Raw genomic sequence first — 15,387 nt, 5'->3', positions numbered from 1 at the left:
AGTGCCTTATATCTACATACAGTATATCCTTTTCAAATGCAGTGTAAATGCTTTTCATATATTTTGCTGAAGACTAATGCTACTTTTTTTTTCATAGCTCTCTGACGATCTCAAATATTCAAGCTGGATCCACTGGAAACTGGGGTTGTCATGTACAGACTAGACGGGGGAATAATACAAGAGCTGTAGATATTGTGGTATTGGAGAGTTCTGCACAGTATTGCCCTCCAGAGAGGGTTGTCAACAATAAAGGAGATTTCAGGTTGGTAACAGCAACATTTGTTTCATGAAGAAGAAATTGTTATTGTTTGTTGTTCTACTTTTCGGCTAAATCAGGGGTTGGTAACATAGATTCTGTGGAATTGGGGAGGCTTTGGTGGCATGCCAGAAGCAGGAGGCTTTGCCCACACCCTTGGTGACAAGGAGCTGCACTAGGGCCAGGCAACTGGGAGCTGCACCTGTATCACAGCAGGAAGGTGGGGAGAAATGGTCAGAACCCACATCTGCCTTGAGCCCAGGGCACTCCAGCTCCAAAAAGTTGCCAACAACTCAACTCGAGTATTGTGTTTTAAAGGCACCTGACCGCTAAGGCATTCTGTGTGAGGAGATGTAAAGAATTATGCCAGTTAACCTCATGAATTTAAATTACATTGAATTAGAATATGCTGAAAGAAATTCAGGCAACTAAATTGTGAATGATTAAACTTGATGTTTTAATAGATGTAATATGATTCCTGTAAGAATTATGAATGTATTATGACAATAAAAAATGATATGTTGAATTAGAGCTAGTTTAATTGAAGCTAAATTTTGAGGTGACTTTAATTTAAACATGGGACCCATGTTAATAGCGGGTTTTTCTTCAAGATTAGGATTCTATTTCTAAATTATTCATTGTTTCCCATATACAATATCACTGCAACAGTATTGGGCAGTATGTTTCCTTTCAAATACTATAATAAGTATGGTGGTTACTATTTTCTTTTTATAAGTGTTTGAACTGCCAGTGGTAACTCTGATTATCTGTTTTGTTGGATGTTGCAGTGTATCTCGTCTTATTCTTTACTTATCTTTTCACCTGTTTTCCATTTTCTGATCTCTGCTGCTGGTCACTCTAACAACACATTACTTCTGGATGTGCCAGCTATAACAGTTAAATTCTCTATATGTAAGGTAATTCCTTTTCTAATTTCTTTGTGTACACCTTCCTGCAGTAGTTCCTACTAAAAAACAAATCGTTATTAGCATATGTCTATACTACTGCTTCTAGTAGTCTTGTATTGTAATAGCTGTTCTTTTCCATCTCTTTTATGATTCATTTGCTTGTGCTGCTTGGATACTTAGAACTATTGTTTTCCTTGCATTATAAACCTATTTCTTTCTTCCTGGCTGGCCTTTTTCTAGTTTGGGACTCTTTCCTTTATGGATATGATTTGATGTTGAATTTATCACATTAAGAAATATATGTCAAGGAAAAGATAAGGAAAGTAAAAGGAATAAAATGTTGCTCATGAATCAAATCTCCAAAACATGAAGAAGCATGCCAGTTAACCTTATGGATTCATTCTGGAGTGAAATTTTGTTTTCTGTTAAAATCAGTTGTTTTTTTGCTCTTATTTTCAGAATTTCAGCCATGGAATTTATAATTTGTATATGTGATCTCTCTTGAGCTTGCTATTTAAATCACTCCCCTTTTTAGTGTGAAATTATTTTTCCTAAATGAAAAGTTCACTTGAATATATTCTCTTTGTGCTCTGGTTATCTCTAAGTAAAGCTGACTATGAGGGGCTTTCCAAGTTTCTCACATTTTTTTGCTGTGTTGCTGAGTATGTAACACCTTTTTGTTGCTTGTTGCTCTGCCACTAGCTTGTTTTTCCCCTGTCATCCTCTTTTTCATTTTCTTAACCTTCTGCCAAAATACTTGAAACAATTTCAGAACTGGAATCTTTTATGTGGTTTATATTCAGGGGAAAGTGGGGGAGAATGCTGCATTAGTTTGCTGCTTCCTGAGTCAGACTCTCTTCTTCCCTGCTTCCTCCCATCTTATTGATACATACAGTTCTATTTTATCCTTCTATTTTATGCTGTAATCCTGCAAGACTTAACCAATTAACTCTTCTATTTCACTTTTCACATTTGCTAATTGTGAATTTTTCCTTATACTTGGGTTTTCCTAATTATATCTAAAGAATTTCTGTTGACTCCCAAAAAAAAGACTATTTGTGCATGGATGTAAGAAACATTTTATTTGTATTTTCCGATTTTAAAAAGTGTATTAAGTTGAGGTATGATCTTAATTAATTAAAAGCCAAAGCTATCCCCAAGGAAACTTAAGTGTAAAGTCAGTGGAAATTTGGCTCATCAGCACCATAGTGGATTTGGCTTTGTTGAAAAATTGAAAGATATCTTGTATTAGCTTGTTTTTCTTTTAACATGCTAGGGATAAAAAATAGTATTTTTTTCCTTTCTCAAATAAAACTTTAATCCACAATTTCTAAGCAACTTTAAAAAGCTGCATGGCTTGAAATGCAAGTATTAATCTAAAAATGACTCTGAATAATTGAAATGAATGAAATTGTGGAAAAATTAAGCTATCACATTGTAATATGATAATAAAATATCAGTAAAGGAAGTACAGTGAATATTCTCCTTCTCCTATGTGTCAGTTAGGGAGAAGTGTGTTAAATTAGGGAACAGGAATTTACTTCCTGTCTTGAGTAGGAAAGGTGAAGACAATTGAACAGATGCATGCTGTGTTCATTAAAGAATATACACAGTAATTTAAATCACTTATGTTTTTTTATGATACAATTGTGAATTGTTCCTTTTTGATTTGTCATTAGAGATGGAAACAGATGGTAAAGGCTTATTTTAAAGTGTTCTCCATTAAATTAACCTGTGCTGCTCAGTGATTGTTCATTGTAATAGGAATTTGCCCCTGTGGAATTCATTGGAAAGAAATAAGATTTCAGGAAATGCTCACTCTATCAGGGGGGTCACTATAGCTGGGTTTACTATAACAGATCTCAAGTTGTAGTATAGAAAGTGTAATAATAAAGAGTAATTTTTCACCTTTGAGACCATATGGAAATCAGACTTTGACTCAGAGAGGAAATTGCTCTGAGCAGATGGCTGTAAATGTTCCTAGGTGAATTTACTTTTATAGTTTAGATGGATAGGATAGAGTTGGAAGTGGTTAGTTGTTTCTGCATAGAAACTCTTTCCGTTCTAGCTGAAATGCAGCTGTTGCACAGTCCAGAAAATGGTATCCTCAGGGTAAAGCAGAGGTAAGTTTATAGTCATGTAATAGTAGGTCCATATTATCCTCATGCAGACAGCTTTCCATGTTAAGATGTTATTTAACACTGTATTTAAATTGTACTCCTAAATAAGACATTACTTGTGTATTTGTGTGTATATATATGTGTGTGTGTGTGTGTATATATATATATATATATATATATATACACATATGAGTACTATAAAATAGTAAACAATTTGTACTTCAGAATATATGCTGACGTTTCTCTTTTAGTAAACCTTTCAACTGTTTGGTTCAAAATAGTTTTAGACTGAAAGCATTCAAGTATGTTCAGTATAAGAAGCATTTTAAAAAAATGTTGCCTGCCAGAGATAATAGATTTGAAGGATGTAACTGGCTATTGGATTCAGAAGGTTAGTATAAGAAAAATAATTAAAGTTAATTATTATTAAATCTGAACTTGTTTATATAGAGACTTTGAAATATGAAAACTTTGAGCAGGAATTAGATTATATTTACATATATTTCAGTTTCACATGGGGGAAAACCCATGTAAAACTGGGTTTAAACATATAAAGAAAATAATTCTATTTTATAAATTCTTGTTTTCTGAGAGTGCAGTTTTTAAGGTAATTTTTGATAGTTAAAATTCTCATTAGTTTTTAGTATTATAATTGGGTCTTTTAATAAAACAATAGAGAGTGTTTATATATGCTTAAGTCAAACTTCTTATTAGCTATTTGGTCAATGGTGAAAAATATTTCATGGTCACTAGATAATGAAAGGTGTAATAAAGCTTATAGACACTTCATTTTCTGCCACCAGGGCCTGTTGCTGTTGACTGGTTCACAAAAGCCCTCTAGAAAAATAAAGACCTCCGTTAATGGAACATTAGTAACAAAAGTTCTTTTTACTTCAGTCTCAGTTTGTACCTCAAACTTCTGTATGTCTGGAGCATCTGTGGTGTTAAATCATAAACCTGAATCTTAAATCACTCTTACTATACTACATATACATTCAGGTCTCTCAAGGAGTGTATCAAGGGAGTAATCTTCAGGTCAAATGGATTTATCAGGATTTTGGTTTTTAACAATGGTCTTCTCTAGAGTGGAAAAGAATGAATGTACTACTGGACATATGTCTTTTTGAAGTAGACGATGAATTTTGAAAATTCCAGAGTAAAGGATTCCAAAATTCTGTGTAGGAAAGAATGATGGAAGGAGCAGGAGTAGCTAGAAACTACTGAGAAAAGGGAGAAATACCAAGATCAAAATGTAAAATGGAAGAGGGAGAAAAAAGAAAGGAGCTGTAATGGATGGACAGAGTTGTAGTTTCCTAATGATATTAGTTGTAAGCATTATAATAATCAAACATTCATATTTTTCATATGCCAACCAAAGAACCTCCAAAAATAGATTACATTGTAGAAGCCAGTCTAGTTTAGAATTCTGTAGTTAAAGCTCTGCAGTTTAAGCTGACTTTATTCAGGTTTCCAGGTTTAGCATTTTCCGCACTACTGTTTTGGAAGCAAGTAGGGGAAAATTCAAATACAAGTGATTTTTCAAAGAAGATATTTGTCTGGCAGGGGATGTGTCACCATATAACATCTGGTAGGGTTGTAGAGCTTCAAATTATCCTGAAATCTTGCTGCACTTAATCTATAATATGATGCATTCAGTCACTTGCCAGCTGGTCACACTATAAAATTAATAACTTTGAACAAAGGATGAATGCATTTGAAAAATACGTTTATAGAAATAGGTATATAATCCTTCAAACAAGGCACAGATAACCCTGTTTGGTTTGTTATGAGATGAGATTTTAAAGAAAAGACAACACATTTTTAAAAATGTTTTGGTCAGTGTTCAGGATTAAGGAGGTTAAATATGCTGAACTTTAGTTTTTGTGGCCATTTGACTCATTGAAAACTTAAAAACTAGATTACATGAAATGTCTGTGATGTCCTCTGGAGGATCTAGATATCTATTGACTAAGTTATTGCACATTTTATTAGCTATCACGATCTGTTGTGGTTCCAGATTTCTCAGATAACTGGTATATCATCTCTTTCTGCTCTTAAGGCTCTCTTGGATCCATTTGATTGCTATGATTGCAACTAGGAACTTGAAGATAGTAATCTGAACTCTACTCCATTTCAGCTGTGTCTTCTGAAGTATGTAAATCAACACTTTCCTTTAACAGGCTTGGATCTGAGAACTTGCATGTTCTGTTGTGATTCCATCAAGGTGGTGGAATTAAAAGCTCATTCTTTTGACTCTCATCTGAGTTTGATGCAAATACGAGTCTAACTTGTCTATTTTATAAGACTGAGTTCATACCTGGAACTAGATCACCCATGCAACATGGACTTATGTTCTGTTAAAAGGATTTAGAGGAGTTTCTTTTCATCTAAGCTGGCTCAGTAAAGAGTTTTAGATAGAAAACACTGAAACAGGAGCAGCAGAAGGAGCATGGGTGCCTAATCTTTTTGCAAATAGGTGGAGTGACCTCAGAGGAAAAGTACAAAAGTCCCTTCTCAGGATCTCCTTCTTCACGAAGATTTTATCTCCTTGCTGCCTTCCATTCCTTTACAGGAAAAAGAGAGAGCGAGCAAGGGTTATATAATATACTTAGTATAAAAATGCTTTAATTGGAATATCATTACGTTTTCCAGAAATACAGCTAGTTGCATCCAGATCATGGAAACATAGAAAAATAGGGCTAGAAGGGACCTCATGAAGTCATCTAGTCCTATCTCCTGCTCAAGTCAGTAGCATCTGTGACAAATGGTTGTCTACATTTAAAAACTTCAATGATAAAGCTCTGCAGTCTAAGTAAGCTCTTCTATTGCTTAACCACCATCGTGGAAAGTTCTTCCTGATCTCCAATCTAAATTTTCCTTGTTGCAGTTTAAGGCCACTTATCCTGTCTACTAGAGGTGCACTCATACATTAGTCCAATACTGGATCGGCACCGATTATAAAGAAAGCTGACTGTATCGGAAATTGGCTTTTTTTTGTCTAATGTGGCCAATAAATGCCCTGTGCATGCACGTAGCTGCAGTGCAGCACATAGGCAGCAAGGAATGCAGCCTGGCAGCTTGGAGAACTGCATCCAGCTGGTAAGTCTGTTGTGGTGGAAGGAGGGCGGGGAGGGAAGGGGTGTGGGGGGGTGCAGATCAAAGCCTCCGTGGTGAGGCAGAGAGTGGGCCTGGGGTATCTAGCCAGGGAAGGGCATGCGATAGAGCCAAGGCTCATCGGGGGGGTGCAGCTCCTGCCACCGCACACACCCCGGATGGGCATGAGGGGCGTGTGCCCTGGGATCTGTGTGGGGTGGGTTGGGATGCCACTATGGGCTGGGGCCAGGGCTGTGCCAGGCTCTTCCTGGTGAGCCTGGGCCAGACTGTGCTTGGGGTGGGGCAGGCAGTGCCCCTGGGGGGAGGGGTTGAGGAGGCTACAGCACATTTTGAGGTGGCTGAAGCTCCCCCCGTAGCCCCCCCGTAGCCCCCTCCCAGCACCACTGCCTGCCTGACCACAGCCTGGCCCAGCCCCTTCCCCCCCCTTCCACAACAACAGACTTCCCAGCCAGACACTGCTCTTCAGGCTGCTGGGCTGCGTATCAAAAATTGGATCGGTATCAACCGATATGCCTCCATAAAAATTAGCTATTGGTATCGGCTCCAAAAATCTCTATCGGTGCACCCCTACTGTCTACCATGATGCAGTAGGTTGGCACCGCAGAGCCTCTTCAGTCAGGCTTTTGCTCCCTAAGCACTTCTCAGCAAGCTTCAGTGATATAGTCTTCTAACAAATAAAGCAAGTAAACAAAAAATGTCATTGTCCTGGACACTGAAAGGGGTGCCCTAGGGTTTCAGCCTTCCCACAGCAGGCTTGCTCACCTCATAGCGCAGAAGTCTTCCAGCTCTAGTGCTTTTCCTTCACGCCTCCCTCTGGTTCTGCTTGCTGGGGGGTTGTCTCCCAATGAGCCACTCTTTCATGAGTCTTCACACAGCTGCAGCCTCTCAGCCAAGCTAGCTGCCTCCACTTAAGAGCATGGGCCACCCAGTTACAAGTGGTCACAGAGAATAGCTGATCACTGTGCTCTTTATAACATTCGTTTTTGTATCTAGGTACTTTTATCAAACCCCTTCCCCCTCAGTCTTTTTTTTATTTTCTCCAGACAAAATTGAACTCTTCAGTTTATCCAGATTTTTTTCTCAAGTTTGATGCCTAAAACTGGGCCCAGTACTTCAGGTGAAGCCTTACCATTGCAGAATAGAATGGTAGAATCACTTCCTGTGACTTGCAAGCAGCATTCCTGTTACTACTCAATTGTATGCTGTTGGCTCCCTTTTTCAGCAATGGCACACTGTTGATTTATGTATATTTTGCATAATATACGTACCATAATTTCCAGCTCATTTTCTGCTGTACTGCGGCCTAATCCAGTTATATCCCAATTACTATTTGTGCCTTTGCTTGTACCATTCTAAGTGCAGTAATTTTTATTTGATCTTATTGAATTTCACATCATTTCTCCAACTTATCAAGCTAATTTCAAAACTATTCTCCTATTCCTAACTCCTGTTCTCCAGTCTCTCCTACCCCATCATCCTGGTGTCATCTGCAGATTTACTGTGTGTGCAGTCAGTTGCATCGTCCAAGTGAATAAAGATATTAAAAAGTATCAAATGTCTGGGGACCTCCAGTTGACGCTTCCCCATTGAGCCGTTAATGACTACTCTTTGAGCAGCTAACTAGTTACACACTCACCTTAGAATGGTTTCATCTAGACTGTATTTTCCTAGCTTACTTTGTAAGCATGTCATAAAACAACACCTCAAGCCTTGTTGAAGTGAGGTTTACCACATCTGCTACCAAATCCCCCTAAATATGCACATCCTGTTACTTTGTCATGGAAGGCAATCACTTTGGTTATTCATTATTTACCCGTAGCTAATCCAGGTTGTCTGCTACTCAGTCATTTGTTATCCTCAAGGTGCTTAGAACCAGATTTCTTGATGATGTGCTCCAGTATCTTTCTGGATATCAAGGTTAGACTGAATGATATTTAATTTCCTTGTGCGTCCTTTTACCCTCTATGTCTGCAACTGCCTCAGTCTTTTCTTGATGGCTCTAAGATCAGACTTATTCACCCTTACGAATTTGAAACCATCAAGCTTCTTTAATCCCTTACTTGTTCTTTCCCTGCTCCAAACTGATTATCTCCTTCCCCCATCCTTGATGCTAACTGTGCCTGCCAACTTATGGTTTATTTTTTTTAGACTGAAGACTGAAGTAGTCATTAAACAATTCACCCTTTTCTGCATTCATCTGTTATTAGGTTCCCCTCCCTTTTCAATAAGGAATCTATGCTTTCTTTGGTCTTTCTCTTCTTGTTTATATATTTATAGAAAGCTTTTTTGTTGCCTTTTATGGCCCGTGCTGTTTGCAACTCAGTTTGTGCCTTGGCCTTTCTTACTTTCCTCGCTAAATACCCATACTACACTCTTAGAATACTTTTCAGTAGTATTGACAAGTTTTCACTTTTTGTGAGACTCCTCTTCAAGTTCCAAGTCATTGAAGAGTTTGCTGTTTAGCTAAGACTGTCTCTTGCTTTGCTTCCTAGTCATTCTTTGCATCAGGATAGCATGCTCTTAAGATGCCCTTAATAACATCTGTTTAGGGTATGACCAGCTCTTCTGGATTGAAGTCCATTGTTTTATTTTTCTGATTTTCTTCCTAATCTTATGGTTATTGTCACTCTACATTGCCTTCCACTTTCGATTTCTCAATTAAGTATGCATTAGTAAGCAGTTAATTGAAAGGAGGTCTTATTTGTTTTCTCTGTTGTCTGTACCAAAAAGTCCATGACAGGCTCCAAAAATGTGTTCAACTGTCTGTTTACTACTGTATTACTTGCTAGCAGGTAATTAAAGTTTGCACAATTCCATATGATTTGGGTACATTGGTTAGTTGTTTGTTTAAAAAGGCTTTCCATCTCCTTCTGGCTTGGTGGTCTATGATAGACACCCATTATGATACCACACTTACTGTTTTCCTCTTTTACTGTAACCCAGAGTCTTTCAAAAGACTTGCCTTCTATTTGTTCTGTACCTGGGGGAGGCGGGGAGGTAGGGGTAGAGAGTGTGTGTGTGTGTCTTAAATTTAACAGGTAACGCCTCCTTTTTTTCCCCATGTCTGTCCTTCGTGAACAAGAAATACCTATGACAGTACTTCAGTAATGTGAATTATCAGTTATCTCAGATGCATCATAATTTTGTGTGTACTAAGACTTCCAGTTCTTCCTGCTTATTTGACATACTTATTGCATTAGTATATAAGTAGCTTACATGACTAGCTGCCTGCCCTGCTAATTTCCCTCTTACAATCTTGTCAGTATGCCCCATGTTGCCTCTTCTTTGCTGGCATTGCTTTTTACTTATCATAGGGCTCTTGTGTCCATTCTTTGTTGAACCTATTTTAAAGCTCTCATTACTAAATTAACAAACTTTATGCAAAGATGTACTTCCCCTCTTCATTATATGTATCGTAACTATTCAGAAATCTTCTTTCTAGAACACAGCACCATGGTGGAAGAAGTTTTAGTTCTATAGATGAAACCATCTATGTGAGGACTGTCCAACTTCCAAGCAGTTGGAGGCCTTACCAGTGGGGCCACACCAGTGAGCCACAGCTCCCCAGGGCCACACACCCCACAGATGTGTTGGGAGACCTTTCCCCTTGGCACACCACATGTTTTCCAACCCCTTCCCCTCCTCCCAATCCATGCACCATGTGTTTGTACCATGTGCCCATGATTCCCCACACTGCTATGCAACACACACCCCTGGCCCTCCATCCACTACTGCACAGCATGCTCAGTGCACTTCATGCTCACACTTCCTTCTTGCACCTGTGAGCCTCCCTCCCCACTACATTGTGCACCGCTGCAGCATTGCGTGACTGCAACGCTTCCTGCTGCGCCATGCACTCCCGGCTCCCCCTCTGCTCCTCAGGCTGCCACGCTGCCCTGCACTCTGGGGTGGGGACAGGAAGGGGCAGCTGGAGAAGGAAGGATAGCCCAGATGCTCCTGCCACTGTTGCAGCCAGAGCAATATGGTGGGGAGAAACCAGTCAGGAATCTGGGGGCCTGCCATTTAACCCTACACAGTCTGCATGTGTTGATCTCCAGGGTGCATCTTACTCTACTGTGTGCCACATAAAAGTTGATCTCTTGTGTTACCAGGGAAACCGGTGGCTACCATCTCTTTCATCTGTTTTTAACCCATTCAAGGGGTTCCTACTTCTATAGGAGACATAGCTTTCACAAAGGTTTTTACTACACTAGTGACCCTTAATTTACCTCCTTTCTTTGTTCTTCAGGATGTTCATTCCTTCTTTCTCCAAACATTGTCTCAAATTTAGACATTTTGAGATAATTTTAAACCAGATGTAGCTTTAATTACATTTCAGTAAATTACTGTATATTTAAGTCTAAACCTAGAAAGAGTTCTTATATACTTAGCCGTAGGAATTTTTAAAGCTATAATATTGTTTTGACCCTTAAAGCTTTAGGAGAAAATGGCTTGGGTTTAACCTGCTGATAAATGGGCATTATTTAGGATTTAACTTCAATTTCAGTTCTGGTGAAGGAGAACTTGCTTTAGTTTGATTTGCATACCAAGTGGAAAAGCTGAGGTGGTCAATTGATGACTCCATTTGCACTTTCGAGCAAATGGCTGCATTTTAATTAAGCTAATTTATTCAGTTGATAGTTTTGAAGAACTGAAGATGACAGAAATTTTTCCTTGTTTTTTAACCATTCATTGTTAGTATTGTTATTTGCATATTTTAATACTTTGTGCAGTTTTGATGCAGTGAATTATCATTGTAATTAACCCTTATTGTAGTTTCATTTTTTCTGTAATATCTGACTTGATTAGAGAGGAGTAAGAAAAGAGAGGATAGACAGTTTCCTTATGGTCTCAGACCAGCAGAAGTTAAAACTCCTGCTTCCTTTCAAGAACCCCTTTCTTCCTTTGGCTTGACATTATAGGTCAGAGGTTCTCAAAGGAAAATTAATGTCTCCTTACTGTGACAACAGACATCAGTTTGATTGGACAATACCAAAGTTACGTAGTTTGGGGTGGGGGGTTTCCAGTTAGTGGTTGTACTGGTCCAGTTGCGTTCTCTTTTCTTTCTGTAAACTCCCATTGATTGGGAATCAGCATGAAGTAAATCTGAAAGTTGTGCTGAAACAGATGAATGGAAAAAGTTCCAGAACATCCAATAATATATTTAACGTTCATTTAAAGACCATTAGTCTGGAAATCTTTTAAAATAATTACTTAATTCCCTTTTGTAGCAAAATTGTCTTCAACCTTTCTTGTGAATTTATGTATAACTTTTACCTTTTCCCAGTATGCATTCTCATGAACGAACTGAAACAATGGGATACCAAGATTAGAATTCATTTTGTTTATAGCATTTGGATACAGACACAGTTTGCAAATAGAGAAGGCTTGCCAAGGTGGTCTTTTAAATAATTTGGAGATATTTAATTTTGAAGTATGCTATTTATTTGGAGCCGTAGTGCTTATTTCTTTTATTTATTCAATTTTTTTCTACTTGTCATGTAAATTTGTGTAGTTTTTTGCCTTCAACTCTCTAGGTGGCCTAGAACATTGGCAGGCATCACTGCATACCTACTGTGTACTCGCTACTCTGCTGGCAGTGGGATATATCCTGGCAGCTCTCAGGATGAGAGAAGAGCTTGGCGCAGATGTGATAGGGGAGGATTCTGGGCAGAAGAAGACTATTCTCGATGCCAATATGCGAATGATGTCACTCGAGTGCTATATATGTTTAATCAGGTAACCTACACTTCTCTGTTTTTTGTGAAATAAAGTTTCAAATTAACTCCATGAAAATAAAATAAAAATTTCCATACTGACAGTAATTATGATCTATTGAGTCTTGATTTTGGATTTTTGTCTGTGCCTCTCTTTTATGATGATTTCACATTATTTTGATTTCTAGTTTAACCCTAGAACCTGCAAGATTACACAAGAGTTTGGTTTAGCTTCCTTTCAGAGTGAGGAGGGGAATTTTAGCAATCTCAGTATCCCTCACCAAGATACAAGAGGTGACATCAGGTCTTTTAATATTTAATCCTGTGCTATAGTTTTGGCTTTTCTCTAATTTAATCACACAGGATCACTGTGGAGCATCACTTGGTTGCACATAAAATTTAGAGATTATAAATCATTTAATTACTATGTAGTTAGAAATATGCTTAAAATATATAGAGGAGTGGAGGGGACAGAGAATGAATTACTTAAAAAAAAATGTAAACTCTGCACTCCATAGTCTTTGGTTTTGATGTATTTTCGGGTCCTGTGTAGATTGGGGTGTGGTTTTATTATACTTGATTTGATTGTCAGTTAATGCAAGGTAATGCTATTAAAAATCAAATGTAGACACTCCACATAGTAAGCTACAGTGAGGTATAATGTTTGTCCACGTTTGGATTTATAATGTCAGTTAAGGGATCAATCATTCACTAAAAACACTGCTTTGAATAGGTCTGGACATGGTTCCCTTTCCATCATAATAAGCAATAATTATATATACCAACAGGAATCTTGTAAATAAGTACACCTTACTCTTTGAGACAGAAATTTACATTTTAAAATATCATTGCTAGTACATGGAAATTCATTTATTATCCTTTCAGTGAATTATGATCATTTGCTAGATAGCAAAACTGTGGAAATGATTAGCCTTTTACAAACAGAGTAAATCCATTCTGTAACCCTTCTTCAGAAAAGTAAATTTTAAATAATATGAAAACAAACCAAACGAAATACAGCAGTCTTGATTTTACATATTTATGGTAAACTTTCAAGATTTTTTTGCTGCCCCAGCAAGATTCATTTAAAAAAAATCAAAAAGGAAAAGAAGACTCCTTAAAGCTAAAACAAAACTTACTAATATTAAATTGTATCTCTAATATTATTACTAAAAGATGCATCCTACAAATTAAGGTTAGCTGCATAACTCTGGACCTTTTGAAATCTAAACACAATTTACTTTTCTCAAGAAGATAAACAAATGAGGGTCTGCTGCTATTTTGTGTATTTTCCGAGGCAAGAGACCCTCTTTTGCTTGAAAGGGAGAAGGACTCCTTAAAATTAGTCCATTAGGCATAATTGAAACCTCATCGAAATTTGCTGAACTTGCCAGGCAGTTGTCATCAGTCATAATTCTACTAATGATTATAGCTTCAGATGAAACATTCGTAAAACTCAAGATAGATTTCCATTGGCATTTAAAACTCTCTCTCTGCTGTTTGGTATTAACTATAATCTAAAATGGTATGTGCAAAACCATTAAGAGTAGTTCTTCAAAGGAGTTAAGGATACCACATTTACTTGAATACTAGCATGAAAACATCAGCTGGAAATCAGGGTATTTAAGTTGAAGTCCTTCATGCTTCCTGTGGCTTTGGAGAAATATCGCATAATCTCTCTGTGCATCAGTTTCCCAACTATAACATAGAAAATGATGGTGCTCCTTTCTCATTCTCTGTGTCTTGTCATTTTATGTGAGGTCTCTTAAAATATATTTGTACATGGCCTAGCACAATGGGACACAGTCCACTTTTGTGTCTTTTAGGAGCTATAATGATGTAAAAAATAATTTACATGCCAAGCAAGAGCTTAGTTTTGCCACGCTACTTTTGTCTTTAAGAAAATACTAGGTGTATTGTTATATTTTTAGTGTTGGCTTGCTTAAATTGGACAAAAAAGTCTGTCTCCAAAAATGAAAGGGATAGCTGTCTAAAATAGAAAGTTCAGATGTGACTGCTGTATTTACTTGCATCTTAAAGGGAATTCTTTCATGCTGCAAAGGAAGAGTTATAGAAATGTTTAACCAGACAGAATGGCATGCATTGTCCTAGGACTTGCATATTATGAATATGATCTTTTTATGAAATACGAATTAATGGACTAAAAGCACAAAGCTTAAGAAACTATATAAAATTTGTGAACTCTGAAATTTGATTTTGCTAGTTGTACATCTAAGCTACCAATGAACTGCAGAAAGACTAGGCCAATATATCTGTACACAACCAGCGGATGTCCAAAAGGAATGCATGAGGCTGCAGGGGTCTCCCTGCTTAGTACTTGTAGGACTGGTACCTTGACTTTTATTTATTTATTTTTAAGTCTGAGGGAAATTTTCTGGTTATTTGTTCAGATTAATTTTTTCCCTCTAAGATTCCAGATATTTTAATGAATTTTATGTTCCCTTTGTGCTTCTCTCTCAACATTTTGTTTTTCTCCAGGGCTAGGGACAGAAATTACATATCAACGGTATAAGTTATCAGAAACTGGTTCATATCTATAACACAACAGAAGTTCAGTGCACATAAACCACTTTCAAAATGGCCAAAATTGGTTTAAGATAAACCTGAATCAGTGTACTATCGGACTTAACTGATTTACCATATTTCACGGTGTATAAGTCAGTTTTAAAGCCCAGTTTTTAACTCTTAAAATTCAACCTTGACTTTTACACTATCACCGTCCCCTGCAAGCAGCCCCAGGCTCAGCGCAGCCTACGCAATGCTGCTTGCAAGAGATGGAGCCTGCCAGCCAAGCCACAAGCCCAGTGCCACTCGCAGGGAACAGGGACAGGGTCGGGCATGAGGCTTGGCTGGCGTCACCCTATTCCCGGTATCTGGCACTGCCTGGGCCGTGCCAGCTGAGCACCAAGCTTGGCCCCATCTGCTGCAAGTGGTGCTGCTGAGCAGCAAGCCACTCACAGGAAACAGGGCCAGGCTTGGTGCTCAGCACTGCCACTCGCAGGGACCAGAACCAGGCTCAGTGGTCAACATCACCACTTCCAGCAGACAGAGTCAGACTTGGCTCCCATAGCTCTATCTCCTGTGAGTGGCGCTGGGCTTGACACTCAACTGGTGTGGCCCAGGCAGCACCACTTGCAGGGAATGGGGCTGCACTGATCAAGTGCTGAGCCTGGCCCTGTCCCCTCCGAGCAGCTTAAGTTGGCATAGCCAGGCTCAGCACTCAGCAGTGCTGCTTGCAGTGGATGGGACCA

The 15,387-nt window shown here is 38.3% G+C and overlaps 1 protein-coding gene across 2 annotated transcripts in view; it reads left to right on the top strand.

Moving 5' to 3' along the window:
• Positions 1 to 15,387, top strand: part of ADGRA3 (adhesion G protein-coupled receptor A3) — a 121,834-nt gene that overhangs the window by 72,827 nt on the left and 33,620 nt on the right. For both annotated transcript variants that reach the window (XM_090035707.1, XM_090035706.1), the window contains exons 8-9: positions 98 to 262; positions 11,936 to 12,137. In XM_090035707.1, coding sequence (XP_089891833.1) covers positions 98 to 262; positions 11,936 to 12,137 — 367 coding nt within the window. The remainder of the gene's footprint in view (positions 1 to 97; positions 263 to 11,935; positions 12,138 to 15,387) is intronic.

This window comes from Crocodylus siamensis, chromosome 2 (genome assembly GCF_052110815.1).
Source record: "Crocodylus siamensis isolate JL-2025a chromosome 2, ASM5211081v1, whole genome shotgun sequence".
Taxonomy (NCBI): Eukaryota; Metazoa; Chordata; order Crocodylia; family Crocodylidae; genus Crocodylus; species Crocodylus siamensis.
Note: the sequence above shows the minus strand (reverse complement) of the source record. Positions and strands in the feature narration are given on the sequence as shown.